We start from the raw sequence: 12,147 nt of genomic DNA on the forward strand, positions 1-12,147 counted from the left end.
GTGGATTTGTAGAACATCTTTCTCTGAGAAGTTCTGAGAAGTTACTGCTACACAAAAGTGCAAAAGTGTGTCAATATGTGAATGGATCAAACCAGCTGGTGTTTCCCCCTCAGTTCCCGCTGTGGGCTCTCAGTGGGAGGGTGGCTGGATTGCTCTCCTGAGATCCCGGCTGCTCCTGGTCAGAAAAACATGAGGGGTTGGAGGGTGGTGGGATGAGTTCGCTGAATAATTACTGATCCTGCCTCGTTTTTGTGAAGCAGGGCTGATCTCAGGTTTGTATGCTTTGTTTCTGGAACAGGAACAAACACAAAGCTCCTAGAAAAGCTCACAGAGGAAGCAAAGAACGTCATGGCCAAAGCAGACTCTGTGTTTACGAGTGTCACCAGCGACATCCAGAGGGGGTGTATCCTTGTGAAGCATCTGGAAGAGGTTTTCCAGCATGAGGAACAGTTCCTCTGCATCTGGGAGATAAGTAAGAGCACCCTCCTTGTAGTGCTGGATGGCCGACTCGTAACCTGCTTCAGCGATTAGTAATGCTAATCAGGTCCTTCCGCAGTTAACTGTGCTGCCTTTTGTCCTTGTCCTGTACGTGGAGCCCTGTTGTCTGCATTTTGGTGCGGGGTTTGTGACTGCAAATCCAAACCTGGGTTATGGGGGGTGGGGGGAGAAGTACCTGCCTTGCTGACTTGCCTTGCTGACTGCAGCTGCATTTTCTTTCAGAGCACCTGTTAAGGGAAGACAAAGAACTACTCCAGAGACAAATGAAGGAATTGCTGCAGAGGAGGCGAGAAGAAATAACGCTTCTCAGAAATGAGAAAAAAGTAATAGGAACCTTTCTGAGCATGTGTAGGAAAGTGCAGGCGTCTGTGAAAGGTAGGGTTGGGGGGGGAGCATTTTCATGGTGGCAACTCCAGAAAAACATAATTTTCTTCGAAAACAACTAGGCTTTGTAAACAGGTTTTATTCTAAACCACGAGGAGGGGTGGGGGAAGTAAACTTGCAGCACTTGAGAGATCCAAGTGAGTGCTTGTGCGTCAAATGATATTTGTAGGCGTCCACGTGCCCAGCGGCATCTTGCGACTCGGCAGCTGAGGTGAAGCAAGCTGGACACGGGCTGGACATCTGATCTCTCTCTGACCTGTCTCTGTTTTCAAGTGGATGTAGGTCAAGTGGCGTTTCAACACGTGGAAGATCTTCGCTCCAAAAGACTAGATACGGTTGTGAACGTGGGAGAGAGGCCCCCGCAGACCTACTACAGCTTGAGCCCAAAGTTGAAGGAATTTGCGTGGAAAATGCACTCTTTTAAGGACAGCCTGATTTTTCAGCAGTTCTGGGAGGAAGCGGCGCAGAAGGCAGGAGAGGAGAATGAAAGTTCAGGAGAGGAGAATGAAAGTTCAGAAGAGGAGGAGGAGAACATTGTTCTTTGGTTGGATCTTGATAATGTTTTCAGCAGACTAATCTCCCCTTGTTTTGTGAGCTACGAAAGGTTGTATGATGATCTCAGATCTGGAAGTCTCACACTTTCTGCAGTTGATACGCTTTTTCTGGAATTCACAAATCATCCTGAAGATATCAGAACTGAACTAAACATCATGTGTAACCTTAGACCTGGAGAAGACAGAGACTGGGTCAATCAGCGATTTCAGCAGATCCAGCAATACCACGAAATGCATTTAACTTTCGATGCGGCGAAGATCATTGCCAACGTCAAAGAGAGTTTAAACCTCTCTGGTGACTTCAACGTCCTGGAAAATTTGCTGGACATAGTAAGTACCCACTTCAGCCCTGTACTGTCAGGGTGCTGGCTAGAAGGCTTGGGCAAATGTGAATCTTCCCACAAGTCTGTCCCAGTCTGTCTAGAGCCATTCCCTGTCCCCAAATGCTTATTTGAGATCAAAATTAAGCCTTCAAAGTGCTTTTGTGTAATCTTTCTTAAGAGAGAGCAGGTGATATTCCTCTGCTTGGGGTGTGATGTTGCAGAGGGCTTCCCTTTCCCTGCTGGAGAGCGGTTTGGATTTCCCATTTCCAGACTGAATGTTTGTTTGCACCACTTGCTTTGTAGACAGAAAAGCTTGAATCATACAAGACGCAAAAGCTGGATTCCATCAGCCCTGAGCTTGTGCACGCCAAGAGACTGCTGCAGGGGATCACTGTGAAACGTCGTGGGTGTCTGAGGGAGCTGGCCCAGCAGAAGGAATTTGTCTGCTGGGTCAGAGAAGCACTGACAGGTGTGTGCTGCGCGCCCAGGAGTTAGGCAGACAGCACTAAAGGGATGGATGTCACTGTGTGTGGGGGCAAAAGGAATGCCATCTGCCTGACCCGTCTGCTGCCTACTGTAGCCTTCACAGCTGGTATTGAGTGTTACAAGCATCTCTTATGGGTTTTGGTGTGGAACGTTCTACAGAGCACCCCTTTAAACATGCCCACGTCACTGTTGTCCCATGCAGCACGGAGCAGCTGCCCGTCCCAATACTGCAACCCTGAAGGGTTGTAATAGCTGCTACTGTTCAGATCAGAGCCTTTCCTTAAGAGAACAGAGGCATCTGTTTGACGGTCTGATTAGCTGTGTGTCTGCCAGCTCAGCTGTCTTAAACACATGGAGACACCTCCCTGCACTGCTTCCATCCAGGCTGTGAATCTGCTGTTCACGGCCAACGCGGAGAGAAGCTGGGGCTGAGGATGTCCCTCCTGCAGATCAATTGCCCAGTAAAGCTGCTGGCAGGAGGGGTGGAGGGAAACTACGCAGGAGGTGCTTTTCAAAGGCACTCTTTCTGCATTTTCTGTAAAAGGTGGTGATGTGGAATTGCATTAAAGCTGCCTCACTTATTGTCCATTAATGTGTTTATCTCATTTAAGATATCAATGAGCTGAAGGTATTTGTAGACTTGGCATCCATCTCTGCTGGGGAGAATGACATGGATGTGGACCGCGTGGCATGTTTCCATGACACTGTACATGGCTACTCTTCCCTGCTCTACGAGCTTAAGCAGGAGTCAGGGTTTGAGGACTTCATGCACTGCTTGAAGAAGCTGTGGCGAGCCCTGGAGAGTGATGAGAATCTTCCCAAGAAACTGGTGAGTTCTGCTGGAGCAGATCCTCTCCACATCTTCTTGTGTTTCTGCCTCCCAAGAGTGGCTGGAAGATTCACCACCCAGGGTGAATTGCCCTTGTGTGAGGACATCACAGTTCTTTTTATTGGAAGAAAAATGTATTTCTGTGGCACAAAAATTCACAGTAGCCACTGTGACTCGTATAGCGTGGGTTTCTTCAGAGCACTGCTGAGGCTTTCAAGTGTGACGTGGTGTAACTTCACTCTTGCAAGAATTTGAATGAGGATGCAAAAGAGGGAAGGCAGGTGGCTGGGAACTCTGCCTTATTCTTTGCAGCAGAGCGTGTTTCCGTAGCAAGAGCAACCTGGACTCTGTTCCAGCCTCTCATGGTGTTGGTAGAGAACAGCTGTGCAGAAAGATCAGGCCGTGGCCAGTAATCCTTCCTTCCTTTCCCATCCTGAAAGCCTTATGCCAGCCCAAGCCCTTTGTCCTGAGCACAGGTATAATCCTGGAAGGAAGTGCCAGGTCAGAGCAATGAGGGCAGTGTCGTGTCTTCTCTTCACACAGCGTGCGTCAGCTCAGCACTTGGAGTGGCTGAAAACGGTGAAGGAGAGCCACGGCTCCGTGGAGCTGTCGTCACTGTCACTGGCAGCTGCCATCAACAGCAGAGGAGTGTATGTTCTCAGAGCGCCAGGTGATGGCCAAACGGTGAGGCTGCTTGCCTTTTGCTCCCCTCCTGCAGGCAACACTGCTGGCATCTTGGTGACCCTCAAAAATGTGCTGTAGCTTTTCACCCACTCTACACGGTTGATTTTTGGAGTCTGCTGCCTCCTGAATGCTCCCCTCGCTGGGCAGAGCACTATTTCAGAAGTGGAACCTCACTGCACGTTGGCACTAACTACTTATTCTCTGGCAGGTTTCTTTGGACAACGTCCTGTGCTTCACCCTCCTGGGGAGCTCTGGGGATAATGAGACGTCATGGAAATACTCTCTGGCAGAGCTCCGTGAGCTGCAGAACAAACTGATGCTCATGTCGACAAAGGGAGAGCAAGGCTTGGAGGTGGAGAAGTTCTCTGAGGTCAGATTTCAAACCCAGTGGGTTTCTGATGTTGAGACTGGGGTTGGATTTTGCCTTGAGCATCAGCTTTTAAGACTGGCTTAGAGTGGAGTTGCTGGGGATGAATGGGAGCAGGCAGGTAGATGTTCCTGCCTTTTTGGTTCCCTGCTGAGGTGGAACTAAGCTGAAGACAGGACATTGGACGGCTGCCCTCATCTTCTGGTTGCGCTGGGGATGCTCCTGGCTGGGAGGTTTGCTGTGCTTTCACAGCAAGCTGGGGATTGCTTACAGGCTTTCTGGGGATACTGCTGTTAAAAAGCCACAGAGAGTCTTGGTTACTGTACGGGGCCTGACACAGCTGGCTTGAGACCAAAGCCTTTATTTTGATTGAAAAATCTTTCCGGTGGTTTCATGACTGGGACTTGTCTTGGTAAACCAGCTTAGTTGTGTTTTGCTTTTTTTTTTCCTCTCTCCTCTGTCCTCACAGATTTTTTCCAATGTTCAAAGACTTGCACAGGTCTTTATAGATCTTTATTCAGCTGGGAATGTGCTCTTCCGTTCCTGGCTTGCACAGGTGTATTGTTCACCCGAAAGAGAATCATGTGTTCTTATAGACTTCTCTTTGGGATTGATCCCAGTGCTGGAAGGGCAAGGAGATTTGGCAGCTGTGCTCCCAAGCCTCTGCAAGACGATGGAGAAGTTCCTGGAGAGCTGGAAAAGCTTCATGTATGAAAAACGATTCCAACATTTCTACCTGAACTACTACACTGCTGAGCAGCTGGTCTACTTGTGCAGAGAACTGGGGCGGGAGTCGCCCAGCCAGGGTGCCCTGATGATGCTTTCGTTCCTAAAACACAACTGCACCGAGCAGGACGTCCTTAGAGCCTCCAGGAATGAGGTTCGGCCCAGCCCAAGAAAGGCTGTGCTAGACTTCCAAGGAATGCTGGCTAGAGAGAAGGACCTGACCGCGCAGCTGGAGCACATCTGGGAGTGCTACATGTGTGACATGGGCTCCTTCCTTCCAAACTGCCTGGATATCGATACACTTGGGGAGTGGCTGAAGAATCTGGCCAGCTGGGAGAGAGAGCACGTCACACGAGACTTTCCACAGGATCTTCTGTATGTTGGTCAGCCCAACCTCATCACGTGCCCTCGCTCCGAGGTGCTCACGGCAGCCCTGGCTATTTACATGAACAGCCCTAACCAGCCCCTTCCCACTTTTGATGAAGTTCTCCTATGCACACCTCAGACCACTGCTGAGCAAGTGGAGCTCTTCCTCAGGAGGTGCCTCACTCCCTGCAGCGGAGGAGAGAAAATTTACACCATGCTCTACGCGGATGAGCTGAGCTACGATGTCAGCTGCAGAGCAGAGATGCTGTTCCAACACCTGCAGTGCTGCAACAGCACCTACCGCCTCGTCATTCTGTGCAACTGCGAGAGGGAGCACAGCTACATCCCTTCTGCCTTCAGCCAGTACAAAGTGCACATGATACCCCAGAGACCACTGCCCGAAATCCAGCAGTACCTTCAGCACCACTACAGAGTCTCTCAGCCTTCCAGCTCAGCTGCTTCTGTGTTCAAGGACAACATGTGCGTTGGGATCGTGTCTTCCAAAAGAGCTGGTGTGGGTAAGGTGTCTGCAAAGCAGGGTTTGCTGGGTGTTGGTAACCAGAGTGGGGTTCACCTTGCCAGGTTTTGTGACTAAGTCGTCAGCATCTGGTCAAAACGAATGATGCAGGCTGTAGCCAGTGGAGTGAGGTGAAAGCTGTAAGAACAGCTCACCTCGTCTGTAGATAGACATCTCTAAAGATGGTTCATCTTGCTAATGACTTATGTCATTAACATAAACTAGATTAGCTAATATCAGGTAAGATGAATCTGACCTCCTGAGGTTAAAACATGCCTACAGGAAAATGTATATGCCATGGGAACCGGGGTTGTAAAGCCTGCCTGCTGCTGTTGCATAGAAAATGATTGCCGGCTGCCTCTTAATGCAAAAAGCTGGAGGACATTCAATAAAACTGCTTGTCAGGCTGAAAAAGAAACAGGAGGTGGTGCTCTGAACAGCACGTAGTTAAATTGTGGAACCCAAAGGTTTACACAGGCTTAAACAGTGATTAGATACAGCCATGAGAGAAACATCCACCAAGCGCTATTGAACACCAAGATGCTCTCTCTGACATCGGAGCTCCTGAGCTCCACATCACGGAAAACTACAGGATCCCCATATGTCAGCTGCCTTCTCACCCTGGTTTGTACCTGTTGTCCCCTGTTAGGCCAGGCTTTGCAGAGGACAGGGTACTTAAGCATTTGAGTTCCTTCTTTCTGTTATGACCTTAATACAGTGCATTTAATACTGATGGCTTTAATTCTTCTGGTGCTTTTTTATATAACAGGGAAATCTCTGTATGTGAAGAGGCTGCACGAGAGACTGCAAGAAGAGCAGCCTGACTATACAAAACTTCTGAAGACCATTAGGCTGATTGAACCAGAAGTGGATGAAGATAAAGTGCTCCAATCTCTTCTGCCTTTTCTGGAGAGAAAACACCAGACAAAGCCCATGATATTTCATTTCGATATCACCTCTTCAGTAAGTACATCCCTCCCACAGCTGCCTTGTCCTAGAAGTTCTGTGTGGATCTTTGCAGAAGCCGTTTCCTTAAAGCGTTTGATTCTTGGCAAGCCATTTCACTAGGTATCATTTGTAATTATTATGTAAGTAATATCAAGAACTCTTTACCGTCAGGGTAGTTGAACTTTGGAACAGGTTGCCCAGAGCAGCTGTCAGGTCTCTAGCCTTGGAGATATTAAAAACCTGACCAGACATGGTCTTGGGCAACCTGCTCTAGCTGAGCCTGCTTTGGACAGGGGGTTGGAAAAGACGATCTCCCGCAATCCTTTCCACCCTCAACTCTCCTGTGACTCTGTAAACTCACAGTGAGTAAATAAAGAAGGGAATGCCTTTGTGTCTTTTCCTGTGATAGGTACAAAGTGGAATTCCAGAGTTTCTGTTCAAGCTGTTGGTTTTGCAGTATCTGACAGATAATAACGGATATATGTGGCTACGACAGAAGTGCCATTTGTATATCATTGAAATCCTTGAGGTATCACCAGTGCCAAAGAAAGCAGCAAGACATGTACGTACACAGAAATACCTGTTTTCTTCGAATTTCTTGGTCGTTTTGCACATATATTTGCAAGGAGCTGCTCATGACTTGTAGAGACTGTAACTGCCAATGTCACAGAGGGTTTTACTGTTTGTATCGGGGCATGCTGTGCATCTCCATTACCTAGTGGTGTCCTCAGTGTTGAACAAAGTGACAGTAAAACCAGACAGCAAGTGGTCTTGTGGTTTTCTCGGGTTGGTAACTTGGCCTGGTTGTCCATGCCTCACTGGCCCCACTGCACCATTTATAGGAAACATAAAAATGCAAGGTCTGATCTTCCTCATGTTTGTGATGAGGATATAGCTTTGTGATGCCATGTTTTCTTTTCCTCTACTCCAGATGTCAGCGAGCCAGAAATACAATTTCTTGGATGTGTTCCCTAAAGTAACCTGCAAGTCTCCCAAGGAAGTACTAGTAATGGAGACACTTGGGAACCAGTCTGGGGACATATCGGATCCAGGCATGGACGAGGAGGAATTTTGCAGTGAGGCTTTCCAGAGACCTTTCCAGTATTTGAAAAGATTTGACCAGGGGTACAACCTGGACACGTTCCGTTACGAAGTGCGCTCTGTGGAAGGGAGCCCAGCAGAATGCCTGCAGCTGTTCCTCCTGCACTGTGGGGTCGCAGATCCCTCCTGGTCAGAACTCCGAAACTTCGCGTGGTTTCTCAACATTCAGTTGAGAGACTGTGAAGCTTCTGTCTTCTGCAACCCTGAATTTGTCCAGGATACTTTGCAAGGTTTCAAAAACTTTGTTGTTACCTTCATGATTTTAATGGCGAGGGATTTTGCAACACCCTCCCTAAACATTTCTGATCAAAGTTCGGGAAGGCAGTCCTCCAATCTGGAGACTGTTGCAGAAGAAGATCTTCTTCCTTTTCGCATTCGGAAAAAGTGGGAGTCTGAGCCTCACCCGTATTTGTTTTTCAATGAAGATCGGGTGTCCATGACATTCATAGGTTTCCATTTGCAGCCTCATGGCCGTGATAGTGTTGATGCCATTAACCCTCTGAGTGGCAGCATTATCAAGAAAAACATCATGACTTCACGGCTGTACCATGGCTTGTTAGTGCAAAGAGTTCCCTTCAATGTTTCGTTTGATCAGCTGCCTCGTCACGAGAAGCTAGCGAAACTTTGCATGGTTTTGGGAATCCCCTGGGTAATGGACCCCGATGAGACATATGAACTCACAACAGACAACGTGCTAAAAATCTTGGCTATTGAGATGCGATTCAGATGCAACATTCCTGTTGTCATCATGGGAGAAACAGGCTGTGGGAAAACCAGGCTTATAAAGTTCCTGTGCGAGCTACGCAGAAGCGGCACAGAGGCGGAGAACATGAGGCTTGTAAAAGTTCACGGAGGTACCACTGCAGAGATGATTTATGCCAGGATCCAAGAAGCAGAAGCCCTTGCTAAAACCAATAAGGAGCAGTACGGGCTGGACACAATTCTCTTTTTTGATGAAGCCAACACAACAGAGGCTATAAGCAGCATCAAGGAAGTTCTGTGTGACCGCACGGTGCAGGGGAAGCCTTTGGCCTCTTCCTCGGGCTTGCAGATCATAGCGGCCTGCAACCCTTACCGTAAGCACACGCCAAAGATGATTCAGCGCTTGGAATTAGCTGGGTTGGGCTACCGTGTCAAAGCAGACGAGACGAAGGATAAGCTCGGGTCTATTCCGCTGAGGCAGCTCGTGTACCGGGTCCACGCGCTCCCACCCAGCATGATCCCCTTGGTGTGGGATTTTGGGCAGCTGAACGACCTGACCGAGAAAATGTACATCCAGCAGATTGTGCAGAGAGTTACTGAGCACGTCCCGATGGGGCAGCCCGAGGCAGAGGCGATTACAGAAGTGCTTTTCGTTTCCCAGCAGTACATGAGGCAGAGGGACGACGAGTGCAGCTTCGTCAGCCTGCGGGACGTGGAGCGCTGCATGGAAGTCTTCAAGTGGTTTCACAAGCGCAGTAAACTTCTGCTGAGAGAGCTGGAGAAGTACCTTGCTGAGAGGAGGGCAATAAAGAGCACCGTCGAGAGGAACAACATTTTCTGGTCCTTAGTGCTGGCGCTCGGGGTCTGCTACCACGCGTCCTTGGAAAGGAAGGAGGCATATAGGAACGCCATCAGCCAGGTCCTTCCAAAACCTTATGATACCCAGAAAAAGATTTTGGAAGAAATCTCCCTGATGCAGGACTTATTCCTGAGTGGTGTGCACCTCCGAGATACCATAGCAAGAAACTTGGCCTTGAAGGAAAATGTCTTTATGATGGTCATCTGCATCGAGTTGAAAATCCCTCTTTTTCTGGTTGGGAAGCCTGGAAGCTCCAAATCCCTTGCGAAAACGATTGTGGCCGATGCTATGCAGGGCCAAGCAGCTCATTCAGATTTGTTCAAGGACCTGAAGCAGATCCATCTAGTGTCTTTCCAGTGCAGCCCTCTCTCCACTCCGGAGGGAATCATCAGCACTTTCAAGCACTGCGCTCGATTCCAGGAAGGGAAGAATCTGGAGGAGTATGTCTCCGTGGTGGTCTTGGATGAGATTGGGCTGGCAGAAGACTCTCCCAAAATGCCCTTGAAGACTTTGCATCCACTTTTGGAAGATGGCTGCATAGATGACGTCCCTCTTCCTCACAGAAAGGTCGGGTTCATTGGGATCTCCAACTGGGCTCTGGACCCTGCCAAAATGAATCGAGGCATCTTTGTCTCACGTGGTGATCCCAGCAAAGAAGAGCTCATAGAAAGTGCCAAGGGGATTTGTTGCTCAGCCCGAGGAGCTTTGCAGAAGGTCGAACAGTATTTTTGTCACTTTGCAGATGCATATGAAAATATTTGCAAGGCCCAAGACAGGGAGTTCTTTGGTCTGCGTGATTACTACAGCCTCATAAAGATGTTTTTTGCCTTAGCTAAGAGCTCCAAAAGTGAGCCGACACCTCGGGACATAGCTGAAGTTGTTCTTCGTAACTTCGGTGGTAAAGATGATGTCAACGCCCTGGAAATATTCACCTCACATTTACCGGAAAAAGGAGAAATACACGCACGTGACATCAGCAGGATTGAGCTGGTACGGCTAAACATTTACAGCAGCGGCGAGGATGGAGATTGCAGGTACCTGCTTGTTTTGACTGAGAATTATGCAGCGCTGCAGATCCTCCAGCAAGCTTTTTTCACTGCCCAACAACAGCCAGAAATTATCTTTGGCTCCAGTTTCCCTAAGGACCAAGAGTATACTCAGATATGCAGGAACATCAACCGCGTGAAGGTCTGCATGGAAACTGGCCAAACGGTTGTGCTCCTCAACTTGCAAAACCTTTATGAAAGCCTCTACGATGCCCTCAATCAATACTATGTGTACCTCGCTGGCCAGAAGTACGTTGACTTGGGGCTGGGCACCCACCGCGTGAAATGCCGCGTGCACCCCAAGTTCCGTTTGATTGTCATCGAGGAGAAAGAGGTGGTGTACAAGCACTTTCCCATCCCGCTGATCAACAGGCTGGAAAAGCACTACCTGGATATCAGCACTGTCCTGGACAAGGGGCAAAGGGAAGCCGTGGAGGAGCTGAAGAAGTGGGTGCACGAGTTCACCGCGGCCAATACAGAAGAGCACTTCATGAGCAAGCAGAAATACAGCCCTTCTGATGTGTTTGTGGGCTACCACTCCGATACCTGCGCCTCGGTGGTCCTGCAGACAACAGAGAGGCTGAAACCAGTTTGTGCTCCCAGGGAGCTCCTGTCCAGTGTGAAGAGAGAGGCTCAGCTGGCGCTGCTGAACTGTGCTACCCCGGACTCTGTGATCCGCCTCTGCAACTCGCTGGGTTCCTTCCGGGCGGACTCTCTGGCCAATATATACTTCAAGCAGCAGCAACACACGTCCTTTGCAGACTTCCTCCGAGCTCACGTCCACGCTGGGTCTTGCTTCCAAATGGTCTTTACAGAGGTGAGTGTCTTGCAGAGTCGCCTCTGCATCCCCCCCAGCCTGCACCGAGGGGTTTATTTTATCTGGGAGCAGAGATGAGTAAGTCTTTACTGCCTTCCTGCTGCATCGCTGAGCAACGAGCAAACCTACGTCTTGCTCTCGCAGGTCACCACCTTCTCGAGGCTCCTCACCAGTGCTGACAGTGCTTACCTGGAGAGAGAAGTGCGGGGTAAAGCGCAAAGACCTCGGATCCTGTTGCTGCAGCAGTTTGACACGGAGTATTCCTTCCTGAAGAGCATCCGGTGAGTCTGGTTTGGCAATATCCTGCTCCACACAGGCCGTCAGCTGGGTGCAAGGTGTGTGGGCAGAACATTTGGAATAACCCATATGGAAGAGGGAGGCGCGAGGCCACACTGTGCCAAGCAGTGGACTGGCACGATGCAAACCACGTTAGCTCCATTGTACCGAGATGTTTTTTCAAAGTTAGGCCATCTCTAGAGCACGGGTGGCTTAATCCCTCCTGCCTGCAGCAGCCAAAGCTAATATGGAGTGACTACTTCTACAGTCTTTAATGTCTTGTTTTTACAACTTAGTGACTTCTTTTAAATCCTCTTTCACTCTTCAGAGATTTCCTTGATGCCACATCAGGAAATAAAGTCCTTATTATTCAGACAGACTTTGAAGATGGCTCTCAAAACGCCCAGCTCATCGCCTCAGCCAAGTAAGTCAAGTGTGAAGCAGCTTCCAGCCAGCTGTTCTGCGTGGTGACACCTCACTCCTGTTAGATTATTAGTGCTGTTTGGGGGATTTCAGAATCGGGAATGTGTAATCCTTTGTTTATTCTGCAGTGGAATGAATCTAGAAGCACTAATGGTATTTCAAATAATAAATCCTAATGCAAGTCAAAATAAACTGACCTGGGTCAAATTACCAGCGAGTCCCCTTTGAAGTGTGAATTCCT

At 49.0% G+C, this 12,147-nt stretch overlaps 1 protein-coding gene across 1 annotated transcript in view; it reads left to right on the forward strand.

The window, feature by feature from the left end:
• The window catches only part of LOC104279175 (E3 ubiquitin-protein ligase RNF213-like), a gene marked incomplete at its 5' end in the record, with an annotated part of 42,063 nt that overhangs the window by 7,933 nt on the left and 21,983 nt on the right, over positions 1-12,147 (forward strand). The window contains 13 exon segments of the mRNA XM_009876368.1: positions 299-472; positions 721-873; positions 1,156-1,766; positions 2,063-2,228; positions 2,857-3,074; positions 3,618-3,758; positions 3,967-4,128; positions 4,595-5,735; positions 6,504-6,697; positions 7,092-7,235; positions 7,614-11,207; positions 11,352-11,488; positions 11,812-11,907. Of these exon segments, the coding sequence (XP_009874670.1) occupies positions 299-472; positions 721-873; positions 1,156-1,766; positions 2,063-2,228; positions 2,857-3,074; positions 3,618-3,758; positions 3,967-4,128; positions 4,595-5,735; positions 6,504-6,697; positions 7,092-7,235; positions 7,614-11,207; positions 11,352-11,488; positions 11,812-11,907 (6,931 nt within the window).

This window comes from Apaloderma vittatum, unplaced genomic scaffold (genome assembly GCF_000703405.1).
Source record: "Apaloderma vittatum isolate BGI_N311 unplaced genomic scaffold, ASM70340v1 scaffold12879, whole genome shotgun sequence".
NCBI lineage: Eukaryota > Metazoa > Chordata > Aves > Trogoniformes > Trogonidae > Apaloderma > Apaloderma vittatum.